This window comes from Tinamus guttatus, unplaced genomic scaffold (assembly GCF_059628265.1).
Source record: "Tinamus guttatus ecotype Peru unplaced genomic scaffold, ASM5962826v1 Tinamus_guttatus_pri_ptg000043l, whole genome shotgun sequence".
Lineage (NCBI taxonomy): Eukaryota > Metazoa > Chordata > Aves > Tinamiformes > Tinamidae > Tinamus > Tinamus guttatus.
In genome coordinates this window covers 189984-211250 of record NW_028288577.1, presented here as the reverse complement: position 1 = coordinate 211250, position 21267 = coordinate 189984, and the positions used below count along the sequence as shown (strand labels likewise).

The 21267-nt window shown below is 38.2% G+C and overlaps 1 protein-coding gene across 2 annotated transcripts in view; it reads right to left on the bottom strand.

Annotated features, from left to right (window-relative positions):
* NF1 (neurofibromin 1) overlaps window positions 1-21267 on the bottom strand; it is a 78729-nt gene that overhangs the window by 41825 nt on the left and 15637 nt on the right. The window contains exons 9-33 of one of the 2 annotated variants that reach the window (XM_088535659.1): window positions 20768-20941; window positions 20160-20282; window positions 19780-19854; window positions 18442-18573; window positions 16528-16662; window positions 15476-15589; window positions 14659-14738; window positions 13261-13384; window positions 12402-12545; window positions 11705-11951; window positions 11286-11359; window positions 11113-11196; window positions 10047-10487; window positions 9498-9637; window positions 8854-8976; window positions 8432-8515; window positions 8041-8157; window positions 7314-7495; window positions 6985-7196; window positions 6178-6339; window positions 5931-6034; window positions 4962-5097; window positions 2537-2599; window positions 1006-1164; window positions 63-160 (exon numbers count right to left, since the gene is read on the bottom strand). In XM_088535659.1, the coding sequence (XP_088391785.1) occupies window positions 63-160; window positions 1006-1164; window positions 2537-2599; window positions 4962-5097; window positions 5931-6034; window positions 6178-6339; window positions 6985-7196; window positions 7314-7495; window positions 8041-8157; window positions 8432-8515; window positions 8854-8976; window positions 9498-9637; window positions 10047-10487; window positions 11113-11196; window positions 11286-11359; window positions 11705-11951; window positions 12402-12545; window positions 13261-13384; window positions 14659-14738; window positions 15476-15589; window positions 16528-16662; window positions 18442-18573; window positions 19780-19854; window positions 20160-20282; window positions 20768-20941 (3527 nt within the window). The remainder of the gene's footprint in view (window positions 1-62; window positions 161-1005; window positions 1165-2536; window positions 2600-4961; window positions 5098-5930; window positions 6035-6177; window positions 6340-6984; window positions 7197-7313; window positions 7496-8040; window positions 8158-8431; window positions 8516-8853; window positions 8977-9497; window positions 9638-10046; window positions 10488-11112; window positions 11197-11285; window positions 11360-11704; window positions 11952-12401; window positions 12546-13260; window positions 13385-14658; window positions 14739-15475; window positions 15590-16527; window positions 16663-18441; window positions 18574-19779; window positions 19855-20159; window positions 20283-20767; window positions 20942-21267) is intronic. The other variant, XM_088535665.1, reaches the window with a different exon arrangement.

Here is a 21267-nt window from a genome sequence, read left to right as displayed (position 1 = left end):
CACACGGTGCCGCTCACTGGCTATGCAAGACCAAGGCTCTGCATAGTTGCCCAAGGGCCTACCTTCGGGCTGCGTCAAAATTGCTTTTGACAAAATCGTTAAAAGGCCGCATATGTTCTTCTTTTGTAAACAGGACATGGTTGGCAATACTCTGAAGGATCTAGAGAACAAAAAGATAACGCCACATATAGGTTTAATATATCAACTGCTAGGGCTGTCAGCATAACTTCACTGTCAAAAACCCCCATTTTATCTTACTGTGAAACTTTAAAACAAAAGTCACAGAAACCAATAAACGTATAATACTTTCACTACACTTTCACTTTTGAGATATTTCTTTTACAGATCTATTAGAAATAATATTAATTATCCTTCACTTATTCATGAATCTCAATTGAGTTTTAAATAGGAAAGCTGCTGCATTTTGAATACACTGTTTGGTCTTATTTCATCTGGAAATTTTACAGACATATCTAAATGCAGTAACATAGGCACACAAAGGCAATTACAGCCTTTCAATATTTAAAATGGATAACACACATGAGCCACAAAGGTTATGCAACATCATTAGGGCTTCATTTATTCATTTATTTTTTCACTTATTAGCAGGAAAATGACACAAGTCTTGAGACTAAGGATAGTGAAAAAGACTTCTTTAAAGCTAGTGGGATTTTTTAACAAATATCTGGCTAAAAAAAATTTCATTATTGAATAAATTATGTTAGTTTAGAAACTAAGACTAAGAGCTCAAAAGAAAGATGTTAACCAATTTGGAAAAATGTTTCTTTTATACCAATTTGGAAAAAATGTTTCTTCCATCAGACCTTTCCCCATAATAGTTAAATTGCTGCAAGTTACGACATTAATATGTGTAATTATAGCAGAAACCCTTGCTTAAATAAGCGTAATTTTTGGTAGGAATAGCCACAAGTTGAAACAAATTTTCTCCCTACCTATTCAATCATTTGAAGAAATCAGCTCAAACAGAAACCCGCACCGGCTCACCTTTGACATGAGTTTCAATCCCCTCTCGATCCTGGGGGGAGGCTTCTTGTCCAGAATGCCGGCCTCGTAGGGCGAGACGATGGCGGGGTTGATGAACCGCAGGAACATGGCGCTGCCGACCGCGCCGATGCTGTTCTGAGGGAACCGCTGGCTAACTACCTGCAAGTTGGAATTAGGAAAAATATTTCTGCGTTAAAGAAAGGAGAAGAAAAGCTGAAAAAAGTCCTGCAGGATAGTCCAGTTTTAGCCACTCTCTCCACACCATTCAGGATCAGTAGGTTTGGGTAGGATTAGCCTGACCTGACAGGTCATCATACAGCAGGCAGAAAAGAAAGGGGGAAACAGAGTAAGCGGGGGCCAGGCGGCAGTACCAGGTGCTGCCTAATTCTGCTCCAGCTTTAGACAAAGGTTTCTTGTTGGAGTGAAGTTACTGCGCTACACTGCACAGCTGCGGCCCCAAGGCGAGCGAGCCCCGGCGAGCACGCGCTGCCGCTCGCGCCCCGCAGGCCGCACGGGCCCGGCCGCGCTCGCGCCCGCGCACGCCGCGTCTTCAACGGCACGCGCGGCCCCTCGGTCTCTACTGGCACGGCATGACAGTGCAAAAACAAATTATATTGAAATTCTTCAGAAAACAGAGAAAGTTATTAGCACATACATAACATATCAAAAACTATTTTGTTCCAAAAGCAATTTCATTTACAGTTATCTTGTGGTGTAATTACTAATAACATTTTTGTGTGAAATATTAGTTTAAACATAATTACTGTACTGCTCAGTTACAGGAAAAATATAAGGGAGTATTTAATGAAAGTTTAAATTTCCATTCTGCCTCTGTTTTACGCAGAGAAATCATACATTGTATTTTAAGGTCATTGTCAAAAGAACATGATAAATCTTAAAGGACACCATTCTAACACATATATAAAAACAAACAGTATGACTAAGCTGACAACCTAAACTTCTTTCATTAACACAGCAAGTTTCTTAAAATGGGAAATAGGCTTGTCTTATTTTAGTAAATAAATACAAATACTAAATTGGATTGCAGAGTCACAAGGCAATCAAAGGAAATATATATTAGAAGCAAGTCACGTAAGTCTCTATTCCCTCTGGTGACCCACGTGTGTTAATAGTCCTTCTCCTAGGATGCAAGCTGCAGTCAAGTTATCTACCAAAGTGTTAAAACGACTAAACAGACTCGTACTTTCCCCAAAACCAAGAAAAATATTTTCTTTCGGCATTTTTTTTTGATTTGAAGATGGTGGCAAAAGCAGAAGAATCAGAACATTAAATACTGAGCAGTAAGGTTAAACATGTCTTTCTGTTTACTCAAATAGGCACACAGAGAATATTTTTAATATATAACTTAATTCCAGTATTAATTGAAATGGAAGCTATTTTGTGCCAGAATTAGTAGAATGATTTTACAGTGAAGGTCAAATAGACTGAAGTGAGGATGTTTTGAACAAACAGCAAAAGATTTCTGTTGTGCTTTGAAAGAAATGGCTAATAAAAAGGTCTCCAAACTTACTGATTTTTTGTTTTCCTTTTTTTCTTTTACGGTAGCTTTATTCAGTAGAGAGTGGCAAGTTGCCTACAGAACAGAGATGAGCACAAACAAGTCACAGCACCAACTACATACAGCAACAAAAAACCAATGTTGACTTGTACATAAATTACACAGTAAAATGTAACAAACATAACCAACAGAAAATGAAATATATAAACTAAAGACTGATGATGGAGTTTTATTCCACACATTCTTTTTATTACATCTTATTTACAAAGCACTAAATACAAAACAAAGCAAATGTTGCATTTCAATCATTTCTACTATTTCTGGCTAGATTAAACGTCAAACCACATTAATGTGCTCACGGAATACAATATTGGTCATTAAATGGTATATTCAGCTTTCAAATGTATTATACCTTTGAAATACATATTACTTTTAAAATAAATTTAAAGTTTTAAATCTTCCCAATGTTTCTCTGTGTGTCCTTCAATTTAGTAGGTCTGCAAGTCATCCTGGTTTTTGTGACTTTGATAGCTAAGCACTGCTGCAAAACCCTTCTGTGGAAAAAGGGTGGGAAACCAGCCGGTAGGTCTGCACCTAATTCATTAGGTTTCCAAATTGAGACATCTCGCTTGACTGTCTCCATTTCTGAATTTCAGTTCAGTTTGAAGCGACCCACCAAGCAGCATCACTCTCCTGTATCACACCAGGGTTTGGGCAAAGCCAACCCTGGACATCAGCCTTGCCTCCTGCTCCCCTCAGAGGGAGGAATTTGGCGCTGGCAGCTCAAGACCTTTCACATCAGCTGAAATAGTAAGTTAGCATCACTAAAAAGCTCTATACTGAACCAAAGTTGAGCTGTACCATAGGAAGGTGGCAGCATTCAGCAGGCTGAGAGCAAACACACAGAGCCAACAGTTCAAATAAACTTCAGAGAATCATACAAAAACTGGAAGAGAATTTCTACGATTTAAGAACATGAGAATGATACATGTCTTAGCAAGTAGTGAAGAAAACAACCAAGTTAAAATTACATAGTTTGGAAGTGTGCAAGAACTATTAATGTTTAAACAAGGGTTTAAATACTCCTCCCCAAACTGACTTTGCATACCTTCTGGAAAGAAACACAGCTAACTTCTGAAGCAGTCTCTAGAATATGAACGTGCAGAATTACACTGTGATGTACAAAACATCAGTGCATGAATACGCATGGTACTAGAAACACTCAGAGCAGACAAGTTGAAGCAGGGTATCAGCCTGTTGAAAGACTCAAATTCACCAGATTCAGCTGACCACTTAATATTCAAAAAAAAAAAAAAACGCTCAGTTTTCCAGTTAATTCAATGTGGTTACTCAGCAAAGCTCAGTAAGGCACTTGGTTTCATGAGCAAACTACTCTTGTTACCAAAACCATGTAGAAGCAAAAGCAAAAACACTTGTTGATAAGCATCCGGAAAAAGATCTGAGACCATGCTCTTTGGTATTCATGACTTGGTAATTCTATTTAATGTAGAAATTAAAAATGGCTTGCAGAGAAATAACTTCCTGCAAATAATTTCAAATTTGCTTTCAATAAATAGCAATAACTCTGATATCCTGGGAGCAGCACAGAAAAGCTACCTTAGAAAAAGACATGGCACAAAAGCAACTGCAAGTAACCAATGCAACACTGAACATTTTTAGCTGACCTTTTCCACGATAAAAAAAAAAAAAAAAACAACCACACTGTATGCAACCAAGCATGGTTTGTGCTCCTTCCTTCCTTCCAAACAGTTCAGAGAATCTACTTTCCTCCTTTTATTTTAGACCCTAAGATACAATTTCCTGCACGAGAGGCCAAAAGCAGCTTCCAGAGCACCTAACTGGGCGTGCAGCTCTCGATCTCTGCTCTACCAGCTCGTGTGTGGCAGCCCCTCTGTTTCCTATGGATCCCGGGGCAGCAGGGACAGGCCCCACGGGAGTTTTTAGCACCAGCCAAGCAGAGCAGAGAAGCAGAGAGCAGGCAGAGCGCTCTGCGAGCACACTCAGATTCACTAAACACACTCTTTACGGAGAGAACAACAAATATTTAAAACTAGCAGCCACACAAGGCAGCTGTTTAATTCACAGAGTTCGTGTTTATCATCACCTATAAAGCCTTTTGGATAACACTGCCTTACATAGGACCAATTAAATTAGTTCCAAGTTCTTAACTGTCACTCAGTTCCTTAAAAAATAACAGTCACCTCCCGAATGCCAACCCAAACCCTAAAACACAGCTAAGTCCCTAAAGCTTAGACTGCTGTTTAAAAAACCTCTGAAAACAGTCCTTAAGATACGTCCATTATGCCCCCACTACTGAACTGAGCTCCAAACTGCCAGAACCAGAGGTTTGATTTTTATAATTACTTGAACAACAGAAATCAGACTCTGAGGATGCAGCCCCTCCACTGCGGCGTACCTGGTACAAGCAGTGGCACACACTGCGCAGCTGGGGCGGGAACTCGCAAGAGGAATTAATGATTGCATGAAAAAACTTTTCTGTCATTTGCAAGAGGCTCCGCTGATTCTCTTCAAGACTTTCTGTAGGCTCCAGCCTGAAACAGACCCATAAGTGTATGACTAGCAGTCAAGTAAAGCTGATCAGTTGCAACTGTATGTTCAGTGGTAACGTTATTTCAGAGGGTAAACAGGAATCCTACAGAAATATTAGTGACATTTTATACAAAAGGTTCCATTGATATTTTAACTATATAACATACTATGGATAGTTTCAAAACTTAGTAATAGACACCTAGAAATGGGATTCTTGCATCCCACTCCATACAGAGATACATACATATGTGGTAAGACGGTTGCATTATCAGTTTGATGATGGTTTCTCCAAAAGCAGTTTGAGGTAGACATAGTGTTTAAGTTTTAAAAAGGAGGCCTGTCTTTTGGCAAGCTACTAAAAAGAACATGGAAAGCTTTCCCAGACTCAGAGGGAGAGCAACACTTAGTAACTCCAAGCCTTCAAGGGGCATGAGCGAAATTAAGACAAATAAAACACAGCACCCAGTCGCTTTTCCTTTTGTAACAAATTCTGTGGCCTAAAGCAGATGCTCTTGGATACTACTGAAAATCCCCACACTTGCAGCCTATGCAGAGGTAGGAGGTAGCTAGTAGGAAAAGGGGCAGAGCAAGGAGCCTCTCTGAGGGCCTAACGTGGACATGCCACAGAACTCATCTCCCTGGGTCAGACAGCTCCGCACAGTGCGCCCTGGCTGCAAGGGCTGCAGGTACAAGGAATGTGCCCAGCAGAGCAAGGAGTGGAGAAGCACGACACAGGAAAATCGTTTACAGCAAGGGAAAGGGAATCCTACATCTAAGATGACTGGGAGACAAGTTTATTTATAAACACGTGTCCTCCCCCCCTTGTATCTCAAACCTTGTAGGATCCACCTCAAAGCTAACATGCTGCCATTCTGAGGAGGTGATCACAGTCCTTAATAAAGGTTCCAAAAGCTTCTGCAAGTACGTAGCACCATATACCTATGAAGAAAGAAAACCAGAATATGTGGCCATCCACAGCAGCACTTAACACCACAGGATTCGGTAGTCTTTTTTTTTTTTAATAATTATATTTTGCTCTAACTCAAGTGATCTGTAGCAGAGATACAGATTAGGTAACATACCTTAAAACAGAAAGTCATTATTTTACTGGCTAAGCTATTTCCTCGGAAGAGTGTCTGCATGGAATCTGCTAGTTCGACTTCCTTTGAAAACATATTCCAAAGTAGCTGGTAGAGTAAGTGTCGGGAATCAAAGAGCGTGACCAGGACTCGAGCTAGCTCATCCTTAAGGAAAACAACAAAATGTTAGTCTGACTAGCAGTGCATCAGAGCAACTAACAGAAAAAATTAGGAACATCACCAAGCAGCTCCTGCCAGTGCTTTATATTTGCTCTAAAATTGTGCACATGAATGTCAAACTAAGCATGCAAAATTTCTTAATTTTTCCTTTGCTATTTTTCTGCCTAAAATTTCTCCCATGATATCAATTGCACAAATTTGTAATAGTTAGGCCAGATAAAAAAGCAGTTCTATGATTCTTTTGCTGTATAACAAAGTCCAATTCATCTTACTAAAAACCTTTTAGAGAACACAGTCCTATTTGTCTGCATTACAGCACATAGTCTGTAATAAATAACACCAGCCAACACAGATATATACATTATGACACCTGTAGATAAAATTACTCCTACAGATTAACCAAAAATTTCTATCAAGCTTCAGGTTCTAATCAAGATCTCAATTAGACTCAGCACACTTGGAGGGAATATACCAAAAAAGGCTAGCAGGGTGTAACTTACTGCTCTACAGTATTGTCACACCTGAACGCTTGCATGGATTTTCATTCCAAGTCTTAGCAGAGATGCAGGAAACAAAACACACCTAACGTTAAAAAGAGCACATAAATAGAAGCACGAAACAAGAACTTACCCACTGAGAACAAGGCACCACATTGGCTAAAGCCATAGCAATAGGAAGCTCTCCCTGATCACCCATCATTGTAACCAGCTCCACCAACCTCTCAAACCGATCTGCTAGCACAGTTTCTGCTAAAGTATCAAATTCTGTTCCCTGCTGCAGAATTTTAGTGAGGACTTCCATGAATGTAGCTCTTGTCTGGAGGTCTTTATGATAGCCCAAGCCTGATTAAAAAACAAAAACAACAAGCCCCACACTACTAAGGAAAATGTAAACATAGTTCAAAAACAAATGTCTTCATTATGTATTCATTTATGCACAGTTATCTCTAACCACTTTACCTATTGAATGCATAAGACCGCTGTCCACGTTCGCATTGAGCAAGTTTGACATAGCCAGAACAGTACAGTGCCGCAGCGAGGCCAGTCTGCGAGACATCCCACGCTTCCGGCCGCCTGTTTGTGCGCTGTCATCTTCAACTTCACTACAGTCATTTAGAAGGTTCATAAACAGAGTGAAATATCTAAAAACCAAACAACACACAAAAACACAAAACCCCTTGGATAAGTAAAAGGCATTCTACAAACCAAATAATCTTTGGTTTACCTACAGCAGAAGACAGACCATAGGTTTCCCCCAAAATGTCATTCCTGTCCTGCATCTTTTTTGCAGCTTTTTCACTCTAAACTTTTTACTCTAAACGTTTAAAGAACCAGTCCTAAATGCTCAGACCAAACAGGTGAATTGCACTAGACTATCTTTCCAGACTGTCATCTTTGAAACCATCTGAAGTTTCAAGGACAAGAATCTAAAATACAAGCAAGCTAATTTCATGAATTAAGCATAAAACTATGTTGAAAGGAAACAAAGCCAAATTTAGTAACTGTTTGCCAAATTAAAATCTTCCCATAAACTATAAGGTAGAGATTTGTGAAATCATATGAGGAGGTAATCCCTGGTTGGATAATAAGATTAGTTCTGGTAGAAATATACTTCGTAGTAAGAGTCATATGGTGCATCTACTTTAGAATTATTATATAGCACAAAGAGTTAGAAAAGCCTAATTACTTAAGAAATAGCTGGGATTTGGCTTCCATCAACTCAACTCCATCTCCTTCTTCAGGTTGCAGTGGAAGCCCAGCAAGAAGAGAAACTACCGCTTCCATACTTGCTTGGTCCAAATCTCTGAAATAAAAATGTTAAGAAGCTGTGGATGAGTCGGGTAGAATTAGCCCCTTCTTGCCCTTGCCAATTCTCCTTCCCAGCACCACGTGTCTTTTTCTTGCACCTCTTGCAAGTGAGGAGAATCTTTACAGGAGTTAACTCTTTAAAAAGTTATGTCTGGGAGGACAAAAGCTATCACAAGGTGTCCAAACAACACAGATGATATGTGGACACCAAGTGACACCCGGGATGCTGCTGGCGACTTTACAAACAGTTTAGCTGTACCGTTTCTAACCTTGTCAGACATTTCACGTCTTCATCTGTTGCTTGATTAGATGTTCCCATAACCCAGTCTGTCAAATATTCCACCATTTTGTTCCTGTTTACAAACAATAAAAACAACAATGAAAACACATAAATAAAATATAGAGCCTCTTTTCCTCCAATCCTTGCCCCAAACATCAAAATATACATTTTTTTTTAAATTGTATAAAATAATCCTCCAGTCTGTTTCACATAAAAAATATTTTCTACGTGTATTAGTATCCTCATAGTAAAAATTTTACTGAAGTGCTGAGGTCCAAATTATTAAACCTAAAGAAAAAGAAATGTGTAGAAGTAATTCCATCATGACATAATTTTAACTTATGTAACCATCACTTAGAAGAAAATTGCACCTATCTATATATTATGTAAGTTTTACAATGCAATATTCACCTAAACTTCATTTCTTGGCAAAATGACAGGTCATCTCTCCTCTCCATCATTACTTCTACTAACTGACAGAGTTTAGTTTTTATTTGAATTGCATGTACCAAATTTCCAAGCACACGCACATATCTGGAAAACAAAAAAGAGAGGCAAAAAGACTAAATAAACACTTCATACTGCACAAAACAAACCGCACACATTTGACAAATCTTTCCAGTTTCATGTCAGAACCGACACCCTGGGCACTGCAGCAGACGTGCGAAACTGCTTAGTGACTCTTTTGAGCCCAAGCTTTTCCCAAGCGAGTGGGCCAGCCTTTAAGTGTGCTGAAGAACAGCACAGAACTACTGCCCAGGAAGCCCCCTGTTAGTACAAAGCTCAACAGTTATCTGCTTCAGCTGCTCCTTGTCCACCAAACACCAGTGGGAAGAGCCACGAAAGTTAAGAAAGCCACTCTCCATGAGCATGCTTTATGCCATTAGTGCAAACAAGTGCCATGATTACTGAGGGTGTCAGAATTGTCACAGGGAGGATCAGATGATCAGCTTGTTTCCTACACGGACTCCAGTAGAATAGACATAAACCAGAGGGGTCCAGCTCACTCCTGAAATGCACGGCTCTGCTTGGGATGATCAGCCAGGATTTCTTACCTAACCAAATTCAGCATCATTGTCTCAATACTAGCTTGTCCAAGATGCTCTGAGCTCCCTTCTGTATGATTATCAAGCAAATTCTTCATTATAGCAATGGTTTGCTCTACAAATTGTGTATTTGTCTCGGTTAACAAAACCTACAAGAAGAAAGTATCTAGTTTTAATTCCTTGCACATATATTTATCAAATATTTCTACAGCTGTAGCATTTCAAAGCCTACTGAATGAGTGTTTTCCTAGCACCCCCTAATAAAAATTCCAACACATATCAAGATTTAATCTCTCAGCTATAGAGATTTTAAGAACATTTTCACAGATTTTGTATTCTGACACCTATATGTAAAATCACTAAAAACTCAGTAATATTTTTAACTACATTAAAGCTAGAAGCACAAATACAAAAAAGGGATGCATGCTCTAAAATATCATAATTTTTCCAAGTTCTCTGTAGAAAATAGAAACAGACAGCAATTTAATTACTTATGTGAAAGACAAGACTAATGCTTTTTATTATACACAAATATGAAAGAACATATCAACACTTTACCTGCCCTTGAGAATCAAAAAACTTGCTGATGGTGTTCTTCAGTTTGTTAAACAGCATTGGATAAAGCGCTGGACTCAACTCCAAACCCACCAGATCTTTAATATTAGTCCGTATCTGAAGTCCCACTTTCTCATGGTTACAGACCATCAGAGTCAATAATCGATCTATGAATTTGCTCACAGGAGTCTCTGCATTTCCCTCAGTGGATACCATGGATATCATGGAGCCCTTACGCTCGTTGACGGGGCCCATAGGTGGGCTGTAGGTTGCTAGTCCCGCATTGCTACGATGCTGCAGGCACACTCCTCCGAGAGCACATAAAAACCCTGTCATGTTGATCCACTCCTGAAGAGAATCCGTGTCAGACAAGTCTATGGAGCCTCCTCCACTAACGTGAGACATTCGTCTCTTAACAATTGTCTTATGAAGACTTTCGGTAACCTGAGAAAGAATGATCCAAGAAACCTCTTCAATTAAACACAGATAATGGAGAGACGTCAGAATTTAAAGTATTCTGAAATGCAGTTTTGTCATTTGAAAATCACAGTCAGGTTCTCCAAAAATCTTTCCCTGTCTCAAGGATTTAAGATTTGTCTTTTAAGTATGGCTTATTGTCATAATATAAACAGAAATTTATCCAGAGGTCCTATTTTTAGAGAAGTCAAAGAAAGCAAGGTAAAAAAAAGGAACTGCAGGGGGTTGTCCAGTCCACTCACTGCTCTGAAGCAGGATACAGGATAACTTCAGACATGCCAAAGATCTTCCAGTGAAAAAAATGCCTCTTTCCCCAGCAGTATTCCAGGGTTTTCACTATTCTTTAGTCAACATCTTCTTAATTCTTAAGCTCAGCCTCCACTCCCCTTTATTTGCCATAATTTGCTTTATTTCCTCCATAGGCACGGAGGACAACTAATTACCAATATTTTTCTGGAATAGTTTTATGGATCTTAAGCCCCCCTACAATTCCCCTTTTTCTGAATTAAAACCTCAATTCCTCAAAATAAACAAGCATAAATGTTTACTTCAAATTTCTGAGATAGGAACCTATGGAAAAATTCATAATCACCTGCCCATCTTCCATTTTGGTTTTTGGATAATTGAGGATTAGCTTTGTAGCTTGTTCCCATTTTGCATGTGTATCCTCCCAGGCCTAAAATAAGACACATCAAGATTTACCTTCAGAACTACTGGTAAGGAGACTATATATGAAAATGCATCTGAACTCAGAAGAAAGTTTACCTCTGTGTTGCCTGCAGTTGGATGTTCAATGCGTCTTAATAAAGCCATCACTCTCTTCTGAAGAGCTGCTCTTCCTACAAAGGGGCACAAGACACTTATCCAGCATTTCCTGAGAAATCAACCTCCATCAAAAAGTTACCTTTGAAAGCAATCATCAAACCAGCAAGAGGAGCATGCCCCTTTTAAAGTCTTTAGAAAAAGACACTTCTTGTTACACTCAAGAACCCTTGTGAATATTCTCCAAATATGAATATACTCCAAATTCTATATTCTCTGTGACAATTCCCAAGACTAAGATATTTCAGTGAAAGCAGGAGTAAAAATAAAACCATACATCTGAATTTATTTAGCAAACTCAAGCCCAAACAACAGTTGGATTAAACAGGCAGACAGAAAATTTCCATATGCATCATTCTTACCTGTTGACATCATATTGCTAACAGACGCAAATTCCATGAAAGTGTTGTAGTTCGGCAAAAAATTATGAACCGAGACTTCGTCTACTCCACATCTGATATCTGCTTCCTCACAGAGATGCCGGAAACAGGACATTGCAACAAGGACTGCCTCGATATCAGGGCTCCACAAAAACATGTATAGTGCGACTTCCAATTTTGTTTGGGCTTGGGGACAAATAGGTGTTCCACTGCATCCTGCTGCACTTTCCTTGGGAAAGAGATTTCCAAATTTGGTAATATTGCTTATGAATATGACAATTTTCTTTGAATTTAGCTTTACTCATATCCTTCTTTAACTGTGCTTTTATTCCAGTAGGAATAAGCAATCCCAATCAAGATCAGAACACTACTGAGCATAGGTATGCTAGCTGTGATCCTAAGAAGACTCGCCAACATTATTTGAAAAAGTGCAACTTTTTCAAGTCTTACAAATCAAAATTAATCAGCATATTACACAGAGATATTATAAGGGATACAGCTGGTTATTGACTAAAAAGAGAAACAGAACATTAGGACATAAAAGCTTGCTAGAACCTTCGCTTCCCAAGAAATAATTAATTTTATTTTAAAAAAGGAGCCCCAAACTGATTAAATTTCTACTATCACACTGATTTTTTTCCCCTACACATCTGAAAAAAAATTATCATATGTTACTTACTATGGAAGAATTCCCTTTCCCTTTCCTGAGCGTAGCTCCTGGAGTACAACGTACCATCTCTTCGTGGTCAAGGGAAATTTGACTAGTTCCACTTCCAGAGACATCATAAAGAAAGAGAAAGTGACAGGAACTCCTATCTGACTGCTATATAGAGAGGGAAGAAAATAGTAAGTCACGGATTTCTGGTTTTTAAGGGCAAAAGGGACAAATTTCATAAAGATAAAGGTTGAAGAAATACACAACACCTTTCACGTGTGTGCTCAGACCACTTTGTAAAGCTACACTCATTGATGGTAGCCTGGCAAGTAGCCAGGCAAGTCTAGTTTTACTTCTAGCAGGCATCTCAAAAATGGCACTAGAATGATTGGCTTGCACAAAGTCTCCTGAGCACATCAGAAAGAAAGAAGCCAGAATTTGAGGGATGTTAAAATGAGATAGATACAAAAAACCCCATGAGGACATATTTTATCACAAGCATCTTTCCCTTTTTCTCACCTTGTAGAGCATTTCGCTTTTGTATTAAGGCAATTAGCAATAGGTATCAAAATGTTCTTCAAAAACAACTTTGGGATTTTTGCAAAACATGTACTTTCTGGGCAAGGAGAACCAAGTAAAACAACCTGTGAAGTTAGAGAAAAAAAATCTAAACCTAACTTTAGTTAACCATTCTAATCACAGATGCTTCACACAAAGCATTTTCTCTTAACAGACAGGAAATTAAAAAAAAAAAAAAAAAAAAGTGTAGGTGTAGCTATTAGATCTCTTTCCTGGATAAAAATAACCTGCAAATAAAGGGAGTAATGAAAGATACTAACTCTATTTTAATAATCTTAATAGACAGGTGTTAAAATTTACTTACTTTGTTCTTTAGAAGAAACTTATTCCTACAAATGAGAATTTCTCTCAGCCACTTGAGGATTTCTGTACTGCTGAGCATCTGATGACTAGTTAGTTTCTTGCAGATATAAAAAAGCATTTGTGAACTGCAGCAAAATGAAATTCAGCGTTAGCTTTATCATCCAGTAACAAAACTTTTGAAAATGCTATCACTAAATTTTACATAGAAATAGGCAATTAGTATGAATATCCTATAAATACATATGACTGTCATCTTTTTAAATGTATAATAGATATAGTACAGGTGTGTACTTTAAATGACCACACCCCTCTGACCTTCCCACCACCCAACTGGCCTCTTAGTTCCCTAGAGGAAGTTACGCAATTTGGGTACTTGTTAGAAGTCCAGACACCAGAGCTCTCGATTCAGCAGTCTTCCATTTATCCACAGAACAGATAAGCACAGACAGTGGCAGTACAACTTTACCTACACTGCTCTGACAACGTGTCTCAACTCTGTTCTGGAAGGAACACATCTAGGGATGTTCCTCCTTCATATCCATTCAGGCCTCACACTCTCTGTTAAAACTGCCAAAGGGTCCAAATTAGTGTAAATTTCAATGGGTTTCTCCCCCAGCCCGAACAGACCACAAATTCATTTCAACTATTAGAAATTAATGAGTTTCAGTTACTGCCATCTAGGCAGGACTTGGCCACGAGCTATTCCATAACAAGCCATACTTTGCAGGCAGGCAGGCCAATAGCTGTTGAGGCCAGTAAACCTTCCTCCTAGACATTAATTCCTTATCTTCTAAAAGAAGCACCTGTACCAGTTCAGATGAGATCACCAAACTTTTTCAAAATACTTTTGCTGACACTGTTCTTAATTCTAAGCTCACAGATTCCCACGTTTTGTTTTGAGCTTTTTCTGTAATCCCAACATTTTGTAACTCTAATTGCCTCAATATCCTCCAAGAAATCAACTGCAGCTGCTGTGAAGTTATGGAAGGCAAGATGACAAAGGAGACCCAGGGCAAACAACTTCCTTCACGTGAGGGTGTCAGAGTCAAAATTAACAAATCCACACACAGGGAATTGCCTTGCACCACCCTCCCTCATCCCCAAAGGAGAAAAAAAATTAAATAGCCATGAGGAAAAACCCTTAACTTTTAAAACTAATAACTACTATCTCATCTTAATGACAGACTGAAGAAAGTCACTGAGAAAGCCAACAGGAAGTTGTTATTTTTGGCCTTAAATTGTAAAAGAAAGATTTTTCTTTTCCATGAACACACACAAATAATTTTGACTGCAGACTCATGCTGACGGTACACAGCTTTTCCAAAAATATTCACAACTATTTCAAAAGAAGAGACAAAGGAGAACAGCCTTTTCTCTTACTACACAAAAGTTAGCTTACCTAATTTCCCAGAATGTTTCTATAGGAGCATCAGGATTCCACAAGTCGATGCTGTCTAGTTGGTGAAGAACTAGCAAGGCCTAAATTGACAATAAGTTAAGAGTATCACTTAAACACCAAAATTCACAGAGTACTTCTGAATTCTATGCAGAATTCAGGTGCAATCGTATATTAATTACATTTTTTTAAAATTTAATATTTTTATATTGTTTTAGAGACATTTACATAGGGTTCTATATTCAAATATGTATATAAAACTGTACACAAAATAGGAGTTTATAGTTTTTTTAAAAAAATACATTTTGGCTTTAATAGTGAAAGAATCAATCAGAGGGAAAAAAAAAAAAAAAAAGCAAACAATCTTATAGATATAAATTTATAATGGCAATAACAAAGTATCTGTAGTTCAAGCTCTCTGCCAAATCAGGACAGGCAAATAGCTTGATTTTGTAATCACCTACACTAGGAAAAACTGCACCGTAAGAAAGGTTTTGACCATACCTAGGAGCCTGCTGGTGAAATATGGTCCAAAAATTTAACTTTGGCTTTTGACTTAGCCAGATCAACTGGAGCTCAAAAATCAACTATTTTTACATTAGCTGAATATAGTTTCCAAAGAAATACCTATCTGATGAAAATTGAACTGGTCCAAGATTAACAAATAGAAAAATTATTGGCGAGAAATTATGAACCTAGCAATAACTATAATAAAATTAAACTCAAATTAAACTGCATAATTAAGAGCAGCCCAAGTTTTTTCCATCTCTAAGTAGCTGTCGTTAACAACAAGGATGTCACCACGACGTGTACCCCTTACCTCCATGGCTTCCTGTGCTATATCTGGCATGCTGGATTGTGGAACGAGATGTACAAGGCCTGTAATTAATTCTGCAGTGCTACCTTGTGTCTCAGGTCCTTGCTTCCTTGGATTCTAAATAATAAAAAGGAAAGTTGAAAAATATAATTTTTTAAATAACAGATCATGACATTTATCACTGAGGCAGCTGTGTCATCAATATTCCTGTAATTAAACAAGGTGGGTTTCTGGATCTTTAACAGAGCATCTAGTTTCTTCTTACACTATGATGACTCTTCCTTAAGCATCATATCCTTGACCAACTAAAATATTTTTAATTTAAACAATAAACAAACTAGAGAAAAATAAAATGTCTAGCACTGACTGATTAGATCTTAGCACTACCCAACACATCACTGCCTGTCGCACGCTCTCCAAACCTACACAGCTCTCAGCTTTGGTAGACATTTAGTTCACATTTGCTGCTCTCCGTTGGAGTTGAAACACAGAAGACTTGCAAAGCCCCAGAAGAATATTTATGAAGAACAGAACATTCAATTCCACGTCAAACCAGGAGAACATCACACTTGTTAAATGATGGTCCCCTTTCTACATAAGCCTGATGAATCTTCAGCATTTTTTACAGTACCACGGCCTATCTTTCCTTTATTCAACGTTATGGAAGATACTATTGATCTGTCTTCCCCTCCCCCTCAACTTAAGTTTCTTCCTGTTCTATTCCCTTCCTTTTTTCTCCTTCATAATTATGAAGATTTATACCCATCTTTTTATTAGCTATTCTCGGTCTTTAGATTTTCTTTTGTTGCCATCTTCCTTATACAGTCTGGACCTACTAAAACCAGGGGGAAAAAAAATAAAAAGGAGTAGGGAAGTATCCTACAGACCAGGATTAAGTTTTTAATTTTTATTTGTTTCTAGTATCATTTGGGTACTTCTAAAAGTGAAGTTTAAGGTCCTTACTGTGAGTATGAAGGTTAATGAAACTTTAAAAACTTCTGCAGCATTTTCACAAATAAATTTTAGTATTTTAATAAATAATATGATATACTTACACATAGCAAAAGCTTTGGATCAGCATGGATCAATTTTACCAAGGATAACAGCAAGAATTTGTAGCTTCTGGTTTCCAAATCTGTAGGTTTTTCTTTAAATTTAAGGCTTGTCATTTTCTCTTTAAATGTGAGACTCTAACGGGAAGAAAAATCACAGAAATTGTTAATGAGGTACTCTACGTAGTGAGTTATAATTAAACATTTTAGGAACTGTATTGCTTACATAATCTATAACTCATCATCCATGAAAAACTTAACAGGAGGTATATTAAATTCACTCAAGTAAAATCACACAGCTTTCTACTTAAAAGCCTCCTTTTAAAAATGCATATAGCATCATTTTGTTATGTCCTTAAAGTTTGAGAAATGTTTTAGTCAGTGAGTTGCACGTGCAAGATCTTGCATAAAACAAACTGGGGGAAAATGAAAATAGATAAAAGCACTAGTAAGAACGTACAGTAAATAAACTGCTTTGCAGAAACTAAAGACCACCAAAAAACAACGAGCTGTGATTGCTCCGTGCAAATCCATCAAGGGGATAAACACTGGTTTGAAGATTAAAAACACCACTGGCACAGGAGCAAGAGGGATACGCTGCACATATATATGTTTAGGCTGGAAATCAGAAAAACAATTCTAACTGTCAGAGCAGGGAGATTCTGGAAGGGCATCAGGGTAGAGAAGCGCAGGGCAGAAAGAAAAGAGAAGCACCAAAGAGCCTCTGCTCCCGAGCCGGGGCTCGGCTGGCGCGCGGAAGGGGTCGCGCTGCGACCGCCACGGCGGCGCCGGCCGCGCTCCCGGGCGCGGGCTGCCACCTCCGGCACCCGCGAGAAGAGCCGCGGCTGCGGCGGGAGCCGCGCACGGAGAGGACAAGGCCCCTCCGCGGGGCTTCCGAGGGCTCCTGCCTGCAGCAGCAGCGGCCCCGCGCCATGCAAACCAGGGCCTGGGTGGCACCTGGCCACGAGCGACAGCAGCCAACGAGAGCCGAAAGGAAGCAGAAGACAAAGTGCCACCAATCAGTGCCAGAGCTGCCATTAAAACACCCCTGCTAGTTTCTCAACAGATGAATATATATATATATATATATATATATAAGTAAAACGTAAGTTAAACATGATGTAGCTTTCAACTAAAGGATATTTTGCCCTATTTTGCTTATGTTCTTTCATATGAGAGGCCCAACAGGATTATGTTTGCATACTGTTGTCGGCCTCCTTCTAAATTAAACATCCATCATGTTTGGGGGCTGCAATTCAGAAAACTAGCTGGTTAACTTGACATGTTAAAAGTCCTCCAGGGAAAGTTCAGAACAAAGGCAATATAGCTGAATATAAACTTAAAAAAGGGTATCTTAATTTGAATTACCCAAGATTTCCTCGAATATCAAGAGTATTGACTTTATTTCATAATGTTTAAAAAATCTTTATTATTTTGTTGCTGCCACTGAGGCCAAACAGTCAACTGGCTCAGTAGAAAGCAGGACAAAGAAATAACCATGCCAATCATGGTAAAAGCCTTGCAGTTATGAAAACCTAGCATGTGAAAGTATGACTTTATTTTTTCCAAGAGGCAACAAAAATGGATATATTTCCTAGCTATTTATACAGCAAAAAAAGCTTAAAATAGACAACTAGCCATAGGGGATAGTTACAGAAGGAATACTTCTGTGCTGCCACTTTTGAAGCAGCATGAAAACTAAAAAACATACATCACCAACTGACTACCAGTAGGTAGTCAACACAACAAGAACTGCAAGTTTACAGAGCATGTATGGGGCTCCGTTGCTTTTTGGATTGCAGTGTTTCCCCCTCTCTGGTTTCCAGGCTAAAGCTGATGAATAAAGAAGCAGGAATGGAAAGGAGACACAGAAAAAGCAACAGGTTTGTGTTTTAACAGTTTCTGTACAAGTCTTACCGGTGTCATGCGAATTGCTGAATGTGCCCCACAGCCTTGAATAGCTTTTTGAAGCGTCTCACTAAACATGCTGCGAAGCTCCACGGAATGACAGTACACAGCATCAATCTTGGGCCACCAGTCCAATGCAGACTAGAATTAAAAGGCAGGAATGCTCAAGCAGTATATGGGATATACACGGGTGACATTCTCATTTATTTTAAAATCTGTAAGTTACAAAAGCTGTGATAAACCACCTTTACAGACAGGCATGATTGACACAACATTGCTGTTCTGTTAAGTTTTCATTTTAGCCACAAAATCAGTAATATTTAGATGAGTTGCAGCAAAAGCAATACTTCCAAGTTAGCTGCTTACTATATTATAACTCTTTATGCATAACCACCAACTCTGAAACTGGGACTACAGGAAACCATGACAGACTCCAGGATACAGAAAGCTAACAAGCAATACTTCAAAATGAGCATTTAATATGTACTCAATTCCTTGTGACATACAGAATGAAACAGAATGTTGATATTGCAAATGCTTAGTAATCTTTGAAATACTGTATAACACAACATATTAAATAAAGAATAGCACCTAGTTTGAAAGTGTACCAAAAAAATCTAACAGAACTATACCTACAATAACTTTACTATTTCTGCTCCAGTACACCTTCGTATCTTAGAGCAGCATGTTCCCCCTATTGTCAAAATGCCCAATACCTTTTTAACGTAGTATTTTCACTACCATGCTGCATTAATGAAATACAAGAGGTTATGTAAATTAAGCAAGGCTGGCTGCTCAGCGCTGAGAAAACCAAACCTCTATGCCCAGAGTGATCAGGAAAATATTTCTGAATGGTATAAAGTCCTATTTCAGTGGTGTAAGAATCCAGAGTAACAAATTCAAGATGAACACTTACACAAACTCTCAAATTTTGGCACTCTACTATTTAACACTGCTTCAGATTACGCTGTATCAGATCTCTAGACAAAATCATAAAGCGGACTCTTCCCCTCAACTTCCACGGCAATATGCTAGAAGTAGCAGGAGATATTGTATGACTTGGTATGGTGCAAGTTTCTCATGTAGGAGTAAAGCAGCACATAATATAAAACCAAAGAGTACTTAAGATATATTTATATTGAAATTTTATACTGGAATACACATTCTTATACTGGTAATCTAATGGGAAGACAGAGAACAAAATTTTGATTGTCCTTCTTAGTAACAAACAACTCTTGCTGCATGGATAAAGGCAACAAGATTTGCTCTGCCATTTAAATTCTATTTACTAACCAGATATTGATATGAAGAGAAGCCACAGACTTCTTAAACACTTTCAGAACTTACATTTGTGATTATTCGGTGGAGTGAATTTACCAGTACATAATGAAATGTCGAAGGGGAATTTTGGGCCAAGCAGATCTGCAACAAAAATAATTCATAAAGGCCATTTAGGAACACATTTCTCTCTGACATCTCTCCTATCACACCGAGTAACACATTGGAGCCTTTTTGTTACATTGGAAAAAATGTCAAATATAAAAATAAGAATGTCCAACCAGCTAAGAACAGATTTATAAAAACATGAAGAGGGTTATTACTAAGGAATATTTACAAGGTTGAAATTATTTATGAACGTCCAGTTGCTGCTGGCAAGTCTTTGATAATTCCCAGGCCAACGACAGCATGAGGAGAAAATGACAGGTCCCAGTAAGCAGTGGTCTCACCTTAAAGTGTTGGTTGTTGCGAGGGTTTATGCGGAAGCAGGAAACTAAGCAGTCAATCATAAGGTCTACATCTGCATTCTGATTGCCTCTTGAGAATGGTTTGCTTGGATTAAACAGCAAATTCTATGCATAAAATAATCAGATACAAAGATTATTCTTGTCTACCTTCAATACATCACAGGAGGAAAAAGGAGATAGAAGCTGTTCTTAATTTACATTTTGAACTGTCTCTTAGTACTTAAACCTAAAATATTCAATTCATATTCCTTTTAATTCTAATAAATCAATCACTACTTCTAAAAAACTTTGAAATATGATTGTATTTTAACGTGAAGATAAAAAAAATATCCAGTGCCTTTTCAGCCATGAAATGCTGAGTAAAGAGCAGAATGCAGAACTTCAGCAGAAAGAAAGCAGGGCATAAGCAAAAATAGTTAAGGGAATGAAACAGGCAATGAAACAACTGAGTTGATTTTCTGCTGAAATTAGAAAAAAAAAATCTTCCACTGAAAAATACTATGATAGTCAATTAAGAAGAAAAATGTTTTCCGGCATTTTAAAATTCAAATTTATTCACTGTAATTAGGAAAGTAAGATTTCTTTTTTACCTTAAGATCTACTACCATGGACTGCACTAGTAGGAAAATGACAGAATTATCTTCCCAGTTGATGTAGGTAGATGCTTTGCACAATTTAACACAAGCAATAGCAGCGCTTTCAGTCAGCTGTCTGCTTCCACTGTGGCCTGCAAGGGCTTTCCTGAGATTGTCCAGGAACAGTTTCTGTTCAAACCAAAAAAGGTATAACCAGAGGTTTGGTAATTTACAGTCAGTTTTAGATTCTTAAGCATTAAACAAAACGGTGCTTTCTGATCAGAAGTCAGGGATATGGGGTGCAAAAAGCAACCTGAGTTCATGCATTATTTTGGAGACACATTATGTTTATTACATATTAATTTTGGACATGCCAGGGCAATTTTGATGCGACAAGTATATATTTTGTTTTACACTTTAACATAATGCATGTGCCACATCTGCTGCAGGCACCGCAGTTAGAGAACACAGCACAAACACTGCAGAACCAAAGAATGATACAACACAGCCAGACA